Source organism: Hylaeus anthracinus, unplaced genomic scaffold (genome assembly GCF_026225885.1).
Source record: "Hylaeus anthracinus isolate JK02 unplaced genomic scaffold, UHH_iyHylAnth1.0_haploid 11985, whole genome shotgun sequence".
NCBI classification, from domain to species: domain Eukaryota; kingdom Metazoa; phylum Arthropoda; class Insecta; order Hymenoptera; family Colletidae; genus Hylaeus; species Hylaeus anthracinus.
Genome location: NW_026534333.1, coordinates 5,220,944 through 5,236,057, shown reverse-complemented (window position 1 = coordinate 5,236,057; position 15,114 = coordinate 5,220,944). Strand labels below are relative to the sequence as shown.

The window sequence follows — 15,114 nt, the reverse complement described above, 5'->3', positions numbered from 1 at the left end:
TGTACATACTAGTGAATGTAGAAACGAATATTATAGAAATGAATTAGCAAATTCTATCGAAAACTACTGATGTTGTAATTCTTGTGACAAATTTGCTTAGGCAATACGGGTTTCCTTTGTCATCTCAGGCATAAAACAGGAAATTCAAATAAACACAGGAACGAATAGACTCTGGTATTCGCCATATTCTTCTTTTTCTTTTTATCAATAACAAACGTTCAATGACTCATCACCTTTAGCGAATTTTTTTCAAGAAATCACGGAACACTTTCTGTTATTTTGTCTCGCAAACTTTATTTAAGAAAATATAGTTGTACTTGCGAACACCGATAAATTCTATTCAACTCTGCTGATGGTGTTGCACTGAAAACCGATTAGTCTTTAGTTCTAACGTTTTATGTTTGTAGCTGTCCCTTCATGTTCGACGAAACTAAACGACAGATAGAAAAGAAGAAATGCTAGAGTGACGACACCTCGCGCATCTTCATTATTTAATCCGCTTTCCTCGTTATAAATTCCACCCTCGCGTATCATGTGTCGCTATATTTGTTACCGATAACTTTCATTTATTTCTTCCACGGAGTACGACTCTCCGGGGTGCTTCATGGGAGGGAAAACGAGCAGAACGCGAAACAATATTACGTATAGGAGACATGACGTCTTTACGTTTGTAAAATATAAATAAGTCGCGTTGACGTATCCGCGGTTATTATGATAATTATACGGTAGGTGAAGACGAAAAGACGGAAACTCGAGGAAACGCGTTCCTTTAAGGGCGAACGAAGAATTCAATTATTTTACACCCTTCAGTCATATCTGAGGCATCGTTCAACGTCGGATCAGGATTGCAAAGATATTGCGATATATCTATTCGTTCGCAATTTTATCTTGCCGTTTTACCATCGAAGTAGTGTCCCAAATGTCTTGTCACTTAAACTCGTCAACGTTCAGAGAGTAAGCTAACCAAAGACTATGTCGCAGTTCGTATTAAAATAACAGAACTAGAACTTGGATACGAGGCAAACGTAAAGGTTGTATACGAATCACGATTTGCTGTATTACTTCTTGTTAATAAATACATCAGTTTAATCGAAATTGTCTACAAAATTGGTAATGAATTTTGTGCAGTGGATATATGCGCTTCTCTGCGTGGTCGGTGCCATGCCACCGTCTTCTTGGACGTCTTCGACGCAAAAGTCTTTGTACAATGTTTATTCACTATTTTTGTTTTTCCTGATACACAGCAACCTGATATCACAGGTAATGGACATTGTGTATGTCGTCGATAATCAAGTCGATTTCTGCGAGAACTTCTACATGACACTGGGGATCTTCACTTCTTGTTGTAAATTGTACTGTTTGTTGAGAAGTCGCGACAACTATGGGATTATTATCAACACCATGCGGTCGGAACCTCTGGTGCCGACCAACTCCGATGAAGTCAAGATTCAATCGAAATACGAAAAGTGGGCAAAGTGAGTTTGTATTCGCATGGTTGTTGTTTACAGTAATCGTAGCGATAATAATTGTTTCAATTTATGGTAGGGTAGGGTTTTACAAAAAAAATTTCTGAAACTCGACTATTTTTGACCACACAAACCAGAACGCCTCTTTACTATTCCATCACTTTACAATTTTTGCTTTGGTGTTTTATTATTCCGTCTGTGATGGAGAGTATCTATAGCGATACTAATCATGCGAATATGGTCCAACGATTAGCTTTTCCATTTCTTTGCAGAAGGAACTTGATGATCTACTTGACATTAATGGAATCCTGTCTAGTAATGATGACTATACATTCGATCTACGCAGAATTCAAAAACAGAAAATTAATCATGCGAATCTGGTTACCCTTCGATTTTAATTCTCTACCGAGATTCACTATTGTTTTCATTATTCAATTTATAGTTATGGCGGTCTGTTCGCTTGTTAATGTTACCTGTGACAATCTGTTCATCGGCTTGTTGATTCACACGTACAGCATTCTCGAGATACTCGCGCATCGGATGAAAGGTATCATAAAGTATGGTAACCGTTCGGCTAGACAGTGCGCTCGCCTCCATAATCATATATACAAGTGAGTATCTAATTTTCCCAAAAAATTGACAATGCCCGATGAAAGTAGTACGTTTCTATTTTCTATTGATACCATTCAACTTTTGATTGGAATACTTTTCTGTATAGCTGGGAGTTTGAGAGCAATTTATAAAACCAACTTAATTATGAACTTTCAATTTTGAAATATTTTATACATAGTTCAGAAAAAGTATCGTAAAAACGTTAAGCAACAAGCATATAAAAGAAATCTATTTTGTGATTCGTGATACTGATAACACGAATAGTATACATATACAATATAATTGTGCTGGACAAAATAATTTCTCTTGATATGGTTACAGATTCGCTACGACGATAAATGAAGAATTCAAAATGGTAACGCTTCTTCAATTTCTGGTGAGCACGTTACTGTGTTGCTTCAATCTCTATCGTTTCACGAAAAACGAAGACCCATCTAAACTATATGAAATTATGCTTTTCTCATTCAATACATACCTGCACATACTATTTTTCTGTTGGTACGGGAACGAAGTCCGAGAGAAGGTTTCTTTACAAGTTATAGAATTTAATCTTCGATTAAAGAAGAACAATTATACACAATCTTTTACATCAATAGAGTCTCACAATGGCGGAAATGGTTATCGACACTGACTGGGCATACTTGGACAACGACTCTAAGATGATTTTCTTAATGATTATGAAACGCTCAGCAATGCCTATCGAATTTTCTACTGCAAATCTCGTGTCCATAAACCTCGAGTCTTTCAAAACCGTAAGTATAAAATACATACACGATGGTTCAGGTAACTTCTTACAGCTTGAAACAGTCCTCAAACTAATTAAACATAAACTTGGTGCAGATAATAAAAACGTCTTACTCGGCGTTCAACGTGCTGCGTCGTTAACGTAAATTGATTAACCCATCTGCATGAACGTACCTCTCGATAAATGGAAAAAATGAAAGGAAACCAGTCCCGAACAACACTTGAAGAACATGCTTGCAATACTCGGTATGAACGGCAACACATATTATAAACAATTGTTGCCTCCGTCACAGTGTTTGTCATTGTCTATCACCTCATTCACGAAATAAAATGTTTGATATCAACAGCGAGCAAGTACTGAACTATAAACAAAGTACCGAGAAGAGTCTACACTGTCTTCCAAATATTTTTTGTTCTCTTTGAAAAGAATTACGGTATTAAATTGCTTCTTTGTAATTCAGGATTCTATGCACATGTCGATTCTTTAATGTTTATTTTATCCTTAACAAGCAATTATTGCTTCCATAATTAAAAATATCAAACTAAACAAAATCCATATTTTGTTTCTAAGTCTACATACTCGTCGTATAAGTTGGTACAGATTTCTTAACAATTGACCCTTTAAAATATTATTAAGCAATTTCGAAACGCACCTCGTCGATGGTGATTCGTGTATGGATATTATCCAGAGCCTTCCAAATATTAACCTCTTCTCCCATCGCAGGAAACGTTTACAGAATTCGATTGTACACCGGCAATTAATACTGTTCTAGATGTCGTGCTAAACAATAGACTTTCTATCAACGTTTCATCTTTACATCTGTTCGAAGAAATCAAATTTGACGCGTGTCGTCAAAGTCGTATGGATTTGAAGTAGACAGATGAACGCAGAAACGATATCAGCTTATACCATTCAAATATTTATTCTCTAATTTCCATTTAGACTATTCATTATCTTTATGGAATTTGATGTCGACATTTTATATTTATTTTCAAGACAAATTACAATCCAGTGTTGCAACGGAAACTGTCGTACATGATGCTAGAGTATTGTTACGAATAGGGGAAGCCGTGTCTTTACTCTTATGAAATATTAAGAAGTCGCGTTTACATATCCTCGGTTATTAGAATAATACTGGTAAAGGCGAAGGGAAAACAATTCGAAGAAACTCGTTCTTCTATGGGTACAGGATATGGGGAGTGAGCCATTCAGTAATACCCAAACCTCCATCCATTAAGCAATCAAGATCGCGAATATAAAGCATCGCTTCTCTTGGTGTATTCATACATTTGTAAATCATACTAAGAACAAAGTCGTGTTGTTCTTTGTTTTCTACTAAGTTTCTTCGATGATTCGTTTAATCTTGTCGATACTTTGGGAATAAACCAATCAAAACTTGAGGTGCAAAATAAAGAAATACGTATAAAAAAGAAATAGAAATAGCGCTTGGAATTGAATAAATGTAAAGTTAGTATTGAAATTGCGTTCGTTGTTCAACGCCCTGTAATCGGTAATGCAATTACTGCGGTGGATATTCACGTACCTAGCCGTGGGCGGTTGTTCACGACCGGCATCCTGGACGTCGACGACGAAAAAGTTTCTGTACAATGTTTACACGATTGTTTTGTTACTCATGATACACGCTCTCCTGGTAACTCAAATTCTGGACATAGTGTTCAACGTCGAAAACCAGGACGAGTTCAGTGACAATTTTTATTTGACGCTGGGGATCTTCGTTGCCTGTTGCAAAATGTATAATCTTCTAACGAGTCACAAGAGTTACGTAATTTTGATCGACAGCCTCCAAGAGGAGCCTCTGAAGCCGGTCAACAGCGACGAAGTCGAGATTCAAATGAAATTCGAGAATTGGGCAAAGTGAGTCAACGATGAATTTGTGTTCTGAAACCTTGGACTCTACCAATACAAGTAATCGTAATATTATGATTTTCAGAAGGAACATAATCGCCTACACAATAGCAATGGAGAGCTGCCTAGTATTCATGTACGCATCGACGATTACCAAAGATTTCAAAGCGAAAAGATTACCTTACCGAGCCTGGATACCCTACGACTACTCATCTTTATTTCTATTTTCCATTACGTACATTCATCAAGCGCTAAGTATGACGATCTGCACGATTTTAGACATCGCCTGCGACAATCTATTCAGCGGCTTGCTGATCCATATATACTGCGTTTTCGAGATACTTGGATATCGTCTGAGAAATATAAAGAAATATGGAAAGGATTCGGCTAAACAATGCGCTCGTCTTCATAATCATATATACAAGTGGGTTTCACATTTTTTTCTTCAAGTTAAACGCGCTCGGGGAGAGAATTAGAAACTTGGACGCAGTTCTTTAAGAAGTCATTTTCTTCGAAGTCACGGACAAGTTATTTTCTCAAATTCTCAATTGCCGAACGTAATAATAATGTTTGCATTACTGGCACTCTACAAATTCGAAACAGTTGGAAATATTTGTAGCAGTCTATTTATTTTATTCTAAATATGCGTATGAATAGTTCTAAATAATATAGTAAATAGTCAAGAGGCAAGAGGCGTCTGTTTGTGATTTGTAAGAAGAATGAACATTTTTTACAGAAAGTTAAGATAATTGTGCGTTTAATATGAACAAGACAATGGCGTCATGAGTAAGGAGTCTTTTACTTTTCTTCGACATGACTTGCTTAGTAACAAAGTTTCCTGGTCCTCTACCAATTTCACACACATGGAAGAATTTACTTAATGAATATTTAAATAATTGAATACGAAATGCAGGACTTCATTGGGAATCTCCAAGCTCAATCGCAAGCACGTTTCGATCACAGTCAGAATTTCTTAACACGATCGCGACCGGATGATATTTTACGTTTCTAATACCAAGTACTGATTTATCGATGTATGGCTCCAAGGTGTTACAGTATTTCGAGTTGCATCCACAAAATACCGTTGATATTTCATTGAACTCATTTCCTGAGCTCAATAAATATAATTCCTTTTCTAACCACCGTAGATTCGCCACAAAAGTGAACGGGGTGTACAAGATGATAATGCTTGTTCAGTTTCTGGCGACCATTGCGACAATGTGCCTCGAAATTTATCAACTGACCCAAAAGGAAGTGGACACGAAGTACGCAGTAATGGTTACCTACACGAGCTCCGCGCTTATGCAGATATTGTATTACTGTTGGTATGGGAACGAAGTCCGACTGAAGGTTCCGTGTTGAGATAATAAATTCAATCAAAACATCGCGATATTATGCGAAATTTCCCTCCGTAGAGTCTCGCGATTTCCGACATGGTAATGGAATGCAATTTGGAGTGTTTGGATAGCGACGCTAAGAAGATTCTTCTAATGATGATGAAACGTGCAACGATGCCTATCGAATTCACTAGCATCTACGCTGTGGAGATGAACCTCGCGTCTTTCATGGGAGTCAGTACAAAATATACGTATTGTCTTGAGGATGCAAATTCCTGAACTGTTACTTACCTCGATCTTTTCTAAGCGCTTTGGTAATGATGAGCTTGAACTGGAGATCATTATATTCGTTTTACTGGTCTTTTCCTCGAGACCAAGGAAAAATATATCGTCGCTTATAAAAGAAATCGGTGATCCTTGTAATTTTTACCTGAAACAATAAAAATATTTTTTCACGTGAAATCCATGAAATCGAACAACTTTAAATGGCTTCGTACAAAACACTCAAAAACATAATTAACAGAATGTAATGATCATAAATCAGTGATTAAGTAGATAGTGTACTATGAAACACAGTTTGAGAATTTGGCATTCCTTCCTCTAATCCACCGCACTGCCAACATCTAGTACACGACTGGCAACATAATGAGAAAGTTGACCTAATGTTCTCATTTTATCCTTTTTAACCGTTTGTTTATTACAGCTCCTGAAAACTTCTTACTCGGCGTATAACTTGCTCAATCAGAATTAGGAGTATCATCGAGAATGCGAGGATTCACTCGGTATATAAAAAAGCCTATCTCCTGAAATCCTGCAAGTTATAATAATTAAGACAAGAAGAAGAAATTCGTAAAAGTAAAATTTTTGTGAGTCGTGATGCCAACGAGGTTGTAAGAATTCCTCCCCTAGTATTAAAACATTAATAAAACTATTGTTTATGAATTAAACAAATGGGAACATCGTACGTTAATCCCAAATTGTTGTGCACCTTAATGCTAGCGAACACGCCAAACTATGATAAATTATACATAATATGATAAATGTGATGATTATATTGGACTTTGTGTACGTCTTTTTGGACGTATCCAATAAAACAGTTTTTATACCACTTGTACACAATTGTTTTGTTATTCTTGGTATAAAGTTCCTTAAATCTCAAACTTATGGCAGTCTTCATGGCTAGCACTTGAAAATCGAGCAATCGCCACAGTAAGTCTGCATTTATATAATCTACAATAATTTACTAGCAATAATCATTTGAGTTTCTGTAATTCTGTACTTAATACCTACAGGACGATAGAAGAATGAGAACGAGATCTGTGATTTTCCTTCACTCGGGGGGTAATTCCAATAAATGATTATACAGGGTGTCCCAAAAAAGGTGTAACACCTTGAAAGAGTTGGTTCAGGGGGTGATTTGAAACAACTTTTTCCTTAGCGAAAATGTTGTCCGAGGCTTCGTTGAGGAGATATTAACGGAAAACATTGACCAATCAGAGCGTGCGGATACCGTTGGAGCGGCCGCGGTAGCGAAGGCTATGTGCTACGCGGCCGCGCTTGTACGCGACAAGCGACTCGACGTGCATTGGACGCGGCCGCTAAGCACGTAGCCATCGTTACCGCGCCCACTCCAACGGTATCCGCGCGCTCTGATTGGTCAAGCTTTTCTCTTAATATCTCCTCAACGAAGCCTCGGACAACATTTTCGCTAAGGAAAAAGTTGTTTCAAATTACCTCCCAAACCACCCCTTTCAATGTGTTACAACATTTTTGGGACACCCTGTATATCATCATGCACGTCTTACATACATATCGAAAAACTCACAATTATCTAAAATTCTTTCGACTATTTTCCATGTAACACAATTAAGGACACAATGAATAAAAAAGAAGTGAAGAAGTGGAAAATAATTTGTTCCAATATCATTGCAGATTCTCCACAAAGGTAAACGAAGAATTTCGAGCGCTGGTATTTGTTCAATTTTCTACAAGCATACTCTTGTGTTGTATGAACCTTTATCGACTTACGCAAACCGACCTGGATTCAAAATTTATCGAAGTAATACTTTTCTCAGTCTGCACTTTTATGCAGATACTGTACTACTGTTGGTATGGGAACGAAGTCAAGTTGAAGGTAGGTTCTTATAACAACGAAATTTAATTTACCATTAAGAGGGTGTGCTCTAGTCTAGAACAGTAAAAAAAAGAATATTGATTTAAAAAATGAAAATCCAAGAAAATACCTACAAATTAAAATTCTAGACTAGAATACCCCCTCAAATTAACAGAATTTGATGGAACCCTTTTCTCGACAGAGTCTCGAAATTCCTGATGTAATAATGGAAAGTAACTGGCAATTTTTGGACATCAAGTCCAAGAAGATTCTTTTAATGATAATGCAACGCGCTACGGTGCCCATCGAACTATCCTGCGTGCACGTCATCCCCGTGAATATCGAATCTTTCAAGGCCGTTAGTATAAAATATTTATATTTTCTTAACTGATAGGATGATTCTAATTAAAATTCACAAAGTGTCGCGAGTTGCCTATCCCTATAGCAAAACACGAACAATAATCAAACGTGTCGCGTATACACTTGTTACAGATAGTGAAAGCATCTTACTCGGTGTTTAACGTCCTCCGAAGAGATTGAGAAATCTAGAGGAGATTAGCATTATTTTTTTAAGAAAGGATGTAGATAAAGGTTTCCTAATACCGTTTGCGGTGTCACTTGTGAGACTAGGCATCATTCGACGACTGATGTAAAACACATACATCAAATAAAGAAGCAACGAATGGACGATGACAGTATTTGACGTTCTTCATATTCTTCTTTCTCACGTATCTATGAAAAACGTTTAATGTTTCCTCACCTTCTCCGATTGTTTTTTCAAGGAATCACTGAACTTTCTCTGTTATTTTACGTTGGCAATTTTATTTAAGAAAACATAGCCAAATGTCACTCGAGAACACCGATGAACTCTATTCAACTCTGCTAATGGCGTTGCACTGAAGACTAATTCGTCCTTACTTACAACGTCTTACATTGCCAGCCGCCCCTCCAAGCAATTAAACATTCGACGATAATTACGATGTCGCTCATCGACATCTGACATCGAAACAAAACAACAGATACAGTAGAAGAAATGCTAGGGTGATGACACCTCGCGCATCTTAATTATTTATTCCGCTTTCCTCATTATAAATTCCTACCTCGCGTGTCACATGACGCCTATTATATATTTGTCACCGACAACTCTTAATTATTTCTACCACGGAATACGACTCCGCGGAGTGCTTCAAAGAGGGAAAACGAGCAGAACGCGAAACAATATTACGTATAGGAGACATGGCGTCTTTACGTTTGTAAAATATAAATAAGTCGCGTTGACGTATCCGCGGTTATTATGATAATTATACAGTAGGTGAAGACGAAAAGACGGAAACTCGAGGAAACGCGTTCCTTTACGCGCGAACGAAGAATACGATTATTTTACACCCTCACATCGTATCTGAGTCATAACTGAGCCATCGTTCAACGTCGGATCAGGATTGCGAAGATATTGCGATATATCTATTCGTTCGCAATTTTATCTTGCCGTTTTACCATCGAAGTAGTATCCCAAATGTCTTGTCACTTAAACTCGTCAACGTTCAGAGAGTAAGCTAATCAAAGACTATGTCGCAGTTCGTATTAAAATAACAGAACTAGAACTTGGATACGAGGTAAACGTAAAGGTTGTATACGAATCACGATTTGCTGTGTTACTTCTTGTTAATAAATACATCGGTCTAATCGAAATTGTCTATAAAATTGGTAATGAATTTTCTGCAGTGCATATACGCGCTTCAACGCGCGATCGGTGCCGCGCCATCGTCTACTTGGACGTCTTCGACGCAAAAGTCTTTGTACAATGTTTATACAATGTTTTTGTTTTTTCTGGTACACAGCCACCTGATATCACAGGTAATGGACATTGTATATGTCGTCGAAAACCAAGACGATTTTTGCGAGAATTTCTACCTGACGATGGGAGTCTTCGCTTCATGTTGTAAATTGTGCTATATGTTAAGCAGTCGTGACAACTATGACGTTCTTATCAAAACCATGCAGTCGGAACCTCTAGGGCCGGCCAACGACGATGAGGTCAAGATTCAATCGAAATACGAAAAGTGGGCAAAGTGAGTTTGCATTCGCTTGGTTGTTGTTTAAAATAATGGTAGCGATTATTGTTTAACTTTATGGCAGGCTATCGTTTTTTGGACGGTATCGCGATAACCTCCGAGGATCTAACGATTTTTGTTGCCAATCGTACTTCAATTGAGCGTTTTTGTTCGAGTTTCCATTTTACAAAAGAAATTTCTGAAATTCGACTATTATTCAATCATACAAACCAGAACACCTCTATACGAATACGGTCCAACGATTAACATTTACATTCCTTTGCAGAAGGAACTTGATGATCTACGTTACATTGATCGAAGGCTGTTATGTATTGATACTTATAAATTCGCTCGCCAGAGAATTCATGCAAAGAAAATTAGTCATTCGAATCTTCATACCCTACAACTTTTATCCTACGACTTCGTTACCTAAATTTACTGTTGTTTACATATATCAATTTCTAGTTATGACATTTTGTTTGCTTATGAATATTACCTGTGACAATCTGTTCGGCGGTTTGTTGATCCACAATTACAGCGCTTTCGACATACTTGCATATCGCATGAGTAATGTTATAAAGTATGGTAACCATTCGGCTAAACAGTGCGCTCGTCTCCATGATCATATATACAAGTGAGTATCTAATTTTCTAAAATACTATTAATTTTTTTATTGAAACACGTTTTTGTATGGCTGGGAGTTTGAGAGCAATTTATAAAACCAACTTAATTATGAACTTTCAATTTTGAAATATTTTATACATAGTTCAGAAAAAGTATCGCAAAAACGTTAAGCAACAAGAATATAAAAGAAATCTATTTTGTGATTCGTGATACTGATAACACGAATAGTATACATATACAGTATAATTGTGCTGGACAAAATAATTTCTCTTGATATGGTTACAGATTCGCTACGATGATAAATGAAGAATTCAAAATTATAACGCTTCTTCAATACCTGTTGAGCACAATACTGTGTTGCTTGAATCTTTACCGTATCACGAATAACGAGGATCCATCGAAAGTATATGAAATTATGCTTTTCTCATTTAATACATACCTGCACATACTATTTTTCTGCTGGTACGGGAACGAAGTGCGAGAAAAGGTTTCGTCTCAAGTTATAGAATTTAATCTTCGATTAAAGAAGAACAATTATACACAATCGTTTACGTCTGTAGAGTCTCCAAATGGCTGAAGTTGTCGGCGAGACTGACTGGACATCCTTGGACAATGACTCTAAGATGATCTTCTTAATGATTATGAAACGCGCAACGACGCCCATCGAATTTTCCACTGCAAACCTCGTGTCCATAAACCTCGAGTCTTTCAAGACCGTAAGTACAAAATAAAATCTCGAATTCGCCAGTGAACGCGTTGATTCGCAAACAATAATCAAACGAACCAAATATACATTCGTTGCAGATAGTAAAATCGTCTTACTCAGCGTTCAACGTGCTCCGCCGTTAGCGAAAATCTCGGTGAATAAAGAACTGGAACGAACATGAGTCTCGAGTAACGCCTGAACAATGTGTTTGCATTACTCGGTATGAACGGCAACGCAATTTATAACCAATCGTTGCCTCCGTCACAGTGTTTGTCATTGTCTGTCACCTCATTCACGAAATAAATTTTCTGACAACGATTGCGAGCTAGTACTAAAGCATAAACGAAACACCGAAGAGAGTTGCTGTCTTTTGAGTTCTATTTTTCCCCATTAATATTGAAAACAATTGCAGTATTACATTGTCTTTCCGTTTGTGATTTAAAATTCTATGCACTTGTCGTCGTTTTATCGTCGTTTTCTATTTATTTTCTTCTTGAAATATCCCCCTTTGCGTAAACACGCGATGGAAAACAACTCAACGGGGAAGTGAAATTACAAATATCGAAGTACGCATTGCAGTTATTAAGAGAATCGATCGATCAATAATTTACATAATTATATAGCTCGCGAGTTAGAAGGGAAAGTCTCCGATATAATCATCTTCGTGGAGGGTAAGAAATGTCGACGTTCTATAATCTTCAGTATTATGGAAAACTTGGCAAAGGGAAGAGTTACTGTGTCAAAGACAACATAGTATCCCAATCATTCTCATATCCCAGTCATTTTTATTTTATTATTACGAGGCTAGCGTGCCCGAGTCATTGTATGTGACACTGTGTCATTGTATCATCCCCAACGAAAGAATAACGTGATCGTCTTGGTATTATACGAATGAAAACGGATCCTCGAACGAAACGCAACAGAAAATCGATACACAACACAGTCGTTTGTGTCTATTTTGGTAAGGAAAATTTTCCAGCCGCCCAATACGAAAGTACAGGAAATTTTGACGGATACGGACGATGCGTATACTGCGAAGGATATTCATACTTATGACAATATGCGGTTGCTCGCGGCCATCATCTTGGACGTCGCCGAGCAAGAAATTCTTGTACAATATTTATACGGTTCTCGTGTTTTTGGTCATGCAGACTCTCGTAATAACTCTCATTTTGGACCTGGTTTTCAATGTCGATAATCAGGATGATTTTGGCGACAACTTCTACATCACGTTGCCGATGCTCGTCACCTGCCTTAAAATGTGTATTATGTTATTCACTCGAGGGAATATTAAATTCTTAGCCGATACACTCGAAGAGGAGCCATTTCTACCAGTGGGCGTCGACGAAATTGAAATTCAAACGAAATTCCACAAAATATCAGAGTAAGTGGCCGTTTATCAAGAAGTAGTAATTTGACAGAGACGAAGTGGCATCGCAGTGGTGAAATAAGTAATGATGGAAATACGGTTGAATGTTCACCAATAGTACTTTTGCAGATGGAACACAATGGCCTATACAATAATAATCGAATCCTGTATAATATGGATGTTTGTAACGTCGCTTCTCGTAGAATTCGAGAACAAGAACTTAACGTTTCGCGCCTGGTTACCCTTCAACTATTCCACGCCGCTATTGTTTAGCTTAGCCTACGGTCATCAAGCCCTAAGTTCTACGATCTGCATTCTATCAAACGTTGCGTGTGACAGTCTGTTCAGTGGTCTATTGATTCACATTTACTGTCAATTCGAGATACTCGGTCACCGTCTGCAAACTACTCAAAGTGACGAGATCGATTCAGTGAAACAGTGTGCTCGTCATCATAGTCATATATACAAGTTGGTCTCCCAGTTTCTTAGCGTTAGAAACCTTAGGAGCAGATTTGACACGATTAGTTATTGCAAATATACAGGGGGTATCGTACCACAGTGGCCAATCGATGTCATAAAGTATTTGAGAAAATTGTTATCGTTTGAACCTTTTTAGATTCTCTGTCCACCATGTTATTCATTTTTATTGTAATGGTATAATTACGAATTTTCATTTTAACTTGAACGTTTGCACATTTGAAGGTGACTAAAGTTCAGGAATTCGAAATGTAATTAATAGACTGCAGAATTACAAATTGAGAAATATATAAAATATCAACGATAAAATACATTACACTATTTAAAAGATACGAGATACTTTCGTTTAAATTTCATTTCTTTATTTCTATCTGTGGAAATATGAATTTGAATTTGCATATACATTTGCATATACTTTTGTGAATCTTTCTATTCGTATTTTCACGTACCGGTAAGCTTCGCCTGATTACAATTTGCACCACTTTCGCATTGTCGATCCTCGACGGGCCTAAATGAATCGTACGCGTTAAGATACACCCTGTATACTCGTCAGACAATTGTTTACGTGACAATTAGCGGCACGTGGCACCAATTTGACGCACTTTTCACGAGTACACTGGTTCGGAGAAATAAGTTTAATGATTAGAGACTGTTTGCCCTGAAACGTATGTGTTCGGTGGATGGTGCTCAAAATAAAATAGTCCCCGTCTGATATTATTGCAGATTCGCTAAAATGGTAAACGAAGAATTCAAGGTAATCGTGTGTATTCAGTTTCTGGCGAGTACGATGACTGTGTGCTTCGATCTTTATCGATTGACGCAGACAAATTTGGGCTCGAAAACCGCGGAAATAATGATGTACGCTTCGTGCACGCTTGTGCAGCTCTATTACTACTGTTGGTACGGGAATGAAGTGAAACTCAAGGTTCATTCCTAAGATAATAGAGTATATCTTTTAATTGAAAAATGTAATTAATCGTGAAATTTTTGTGCGCAGAGTCTCGACGTTCCTAACATGGTATTTGAGAGTAACTGGACGTCTTTTAACGACAGTACTAAGAAGATTCTGTTAATGATCATGAGACGTGGAACGGTGCCTGTCGAACTTGTTAGTGTTTATCTGGTTTCTGTAAATCTCGAAACATTCAAAGCAGTAAGTATGAACAGAGTAAATGAATTTTCTTGATACGATACAGTCTTCTCAACACTGTTGGACCTTTTTCATGAACAAAATGTTTCGAAGTAACTCAAATAAAAATTAAGATAAAATAAATTCAACTTTAATATTTTTTCACGCTGCATGTGAATTTTCGATTTTATTGAATATTACAGATACTCAAGAGCTCCTACTCGGCGTACACTTTGCTTCAACAAAGTCAGTGAATAAATATGGATTCAATCTTCTTGTGGCATATAATCTTGGAGTATACATAAATGAGAAATAAGTAAATCACTTAATTGGGGAGCCTCGGAACACGTACTTCAATATGTAGCGTATTACATTGGAAACGAATAATAATATCTTTTGCAGAAAATAGTATAACTTCGATGAAGTTTTTATGCCCCTCGATCTACATTTGCATTTAAGCATAATTGCTAGTAACAACCCTATAAACCGATGAAAATGAACGCGACTTGAATTCTTGAAACAAATTAAACGATGGATATTTGAAACTTACGTCATCGTCGAAGCTCGTCGTACTGTAGAACTCACAATTATTTTATCTCGTCTTTGTTACTTTTTGCAC

General features: G+C 37.2%; 4 protein-coding genes across 6 annotated transcripts; all 4 read left to right on the top strand.

Annotated features, from left to right (window-relative positions):
• Window positions 1–753: 753 nt before the first annotated feature.
• Window positions 754–3,767, top strand: LOC128886852 (odorant receptor Or2-like). Its single transcript, XM_054142042.1, has 5 exons — window positions 754–1,475; window positions 1,739–2,077; window positions 2,400–2,601; window positions 2,675–2,830; window positions 2,919–3,767. Exons 1-5 carry the CDS (start codon window positions 1,114–1,116, stop codon window positions 2,961–2,963), a joined length of 1,104 nt encoding a protein of 367 aa, XP_053998017.1. The 5' UTR covers window positions 754–1,113; the 3' UTR covers window positions 2,964–3,767.
• A 134-nt stretch (window positions 3,768–3,901) lies between these two features.
• LOC128886851 (odorant receptor 13a-like) lies at window positions 3,902–6,985 on the top strand. The gene is made up of 5 exons (XM_054142041.1): window positions 3,902–4,698; window positions 4,775–5,113; window positions 5,838–6,039; window positions 6,105–6,260; window positions 6,730–6,985. The coding sequence occupies exons 1-5, from the start codon at window positions 4,337–4,339 to the stop codon at window positions 6,775–6,777; spliced, it is 1,107 nt and encodes a 368-aa protein (XP_053998016.1). The 5' UTR covers window positions 3,902–4,336; the 3' UTR covers window positions 6,778–6,985.
• A 2,592-nt stretch (window positions 6,986–9,577) lies between these two features.
• On the top strand, window positions 9,578–11,966 carry LOC128886849 (odorant receptor 49b-like). Of its 3 annotated transcripts, none has more exons than XM_054142039.1 (6): window positions 9,578–9,843; window positions 9,978–10,208; window positions 10,477–10,824; window positions 11,100–11,301; window positions 11,375–11,530; window positions 11,619–11,966. In XM_054142039.1, the coding sequence occupies exons 2-6, from the start codon at window positions 9,997–9,999 to the stop codon at window positions 11,661–11,663; spliced, it is 963 nt and encodes a 320-aa protein (XP_053998014.1). In that variant the 5' UTR covers window positions 9,578–9,843; window positions 9,978–9,996; the 3' UTR covers window positions 11,664–11,966. The 3 variants fall into 3 exon arrangements, with proteins under 3 accessions (XP_053998014.1, XP_053998012.1, XP_053998013.1); XM_054142038.1 differs by having other exon boundaries at window positions 9,588–9,687; XM_054142037.1 differs by having other exon boundaries at window positions 9,578–10,208.
• A 3-nt stretch (window positions 11,967–11,969) lies between these two features.
• Window positions 11,970–14,839, top strand: LOC128886850 (odorant receptor 94b-like). Its single transcript, XM_054142040.1, has 5 exons — window positions 11,970–12,904; window positions 13,019–13,357; window positions 14,090–14,291; window positions 14,364–14,519; window positions 14,699–14,839. Exons 1-5 carry the CDS (start codon window positions 12,543–12,545, stop codon window positions 14,747–14,749), a joined length of 1,110 nt encoding a protein of 369 aa, XP_053998015.1. The 5' UTR covers window positions 11,970–12,542; the 3' UTR covers window positions 14,750–14,839.
• The last annotated feature ends 275 nt before the right edge of the window (window positions 14,840–15,114 follow it).

Bases quoted from the DNA above. Each gene is read 5' to 3' on its own strand.
- LOC128886851 (XM_054142041.1), top strand. From the start codon at position 4,337: ATGCAATTACTGCGGTGGATATTCACGTACCTAGCCGTGGGCGGTTGT. The intron at 4,699-4,774 runs GTGAGTCAACGA...TATGATTTTCAG, and splicing joins AAATTCGAGAATTGGGCAAA to AAGGAACATAATCGCCTACA. The intron at 6,261-6,729 runs GTCAGTACAAAA...TGTTTATTACAG, and splicing joins ACCTCGCGTCTTTCATGGGA to CTCCTGAAAACTTCTTACTC.
- LOC128886849 (XM_054142037.1), top strand. From the start codon at position 9,847: ATGAATTTTCTGCAGTGCATATACGCGCTTCAACGCGCGATCGGTGCC. The intron at 10,209-10,476 runs GTGAGTTTGCAT...ATTCCTTTGCAG, and splicing joins AAATACGAAAAGTGGGCAAA to AAGGAACTTGATGATCTACG. The intron at 11,302-11,374 runs GTTTCGTCTCAA...TTACGTCTGTAG, and splicing joins GGAACGAAGTGCGAGAAAAG to AGTCTCCAAATGGCTGAAGT.
- LOC128886852 (XM_054142042.1), top strand. From the start codon at position 1,114: ATGAATTTTGTGCAGTGGATATATGCGCTTCTCTGCGTGGTCGGTGCC. The intron at 1,476-1,738 runs GTGAGTTTGTAT...ATTTCTTTGCAG, and splicing joins AAATACGAAAAGTGGGCAAA to AAGGAACTTGATGATCTACT. The intron at 2,831-2,918 runs GTAAGTATAAAA...AACTTGGTGCAG, and splicing joins ACCTCGAGTCTTTCAAAACC to ATAATAAAAACGTCTTACTC.
- LOC128886850 (XM_054142040.1), top strand. From the start codon at position 12,543: ATGCGTATACTGCGAAGGATATTCATACTTATGACAATATGCGGTTGC. The intron at 12,905-13,018 runs GTAAGTGGCCGT...GTACTTTTGCAG, and splicing joins AAATTCCACAAAATATCAGA to ATGGAACACAATGGCCTATA. The intron at 14,292-14,363 runs GTTCATTCCTAA...TTTTGTGCGCAG, and splicing joins GGAATGAAGTGAAACTCAAG to AGTCTCGACGTTCCTAACAT.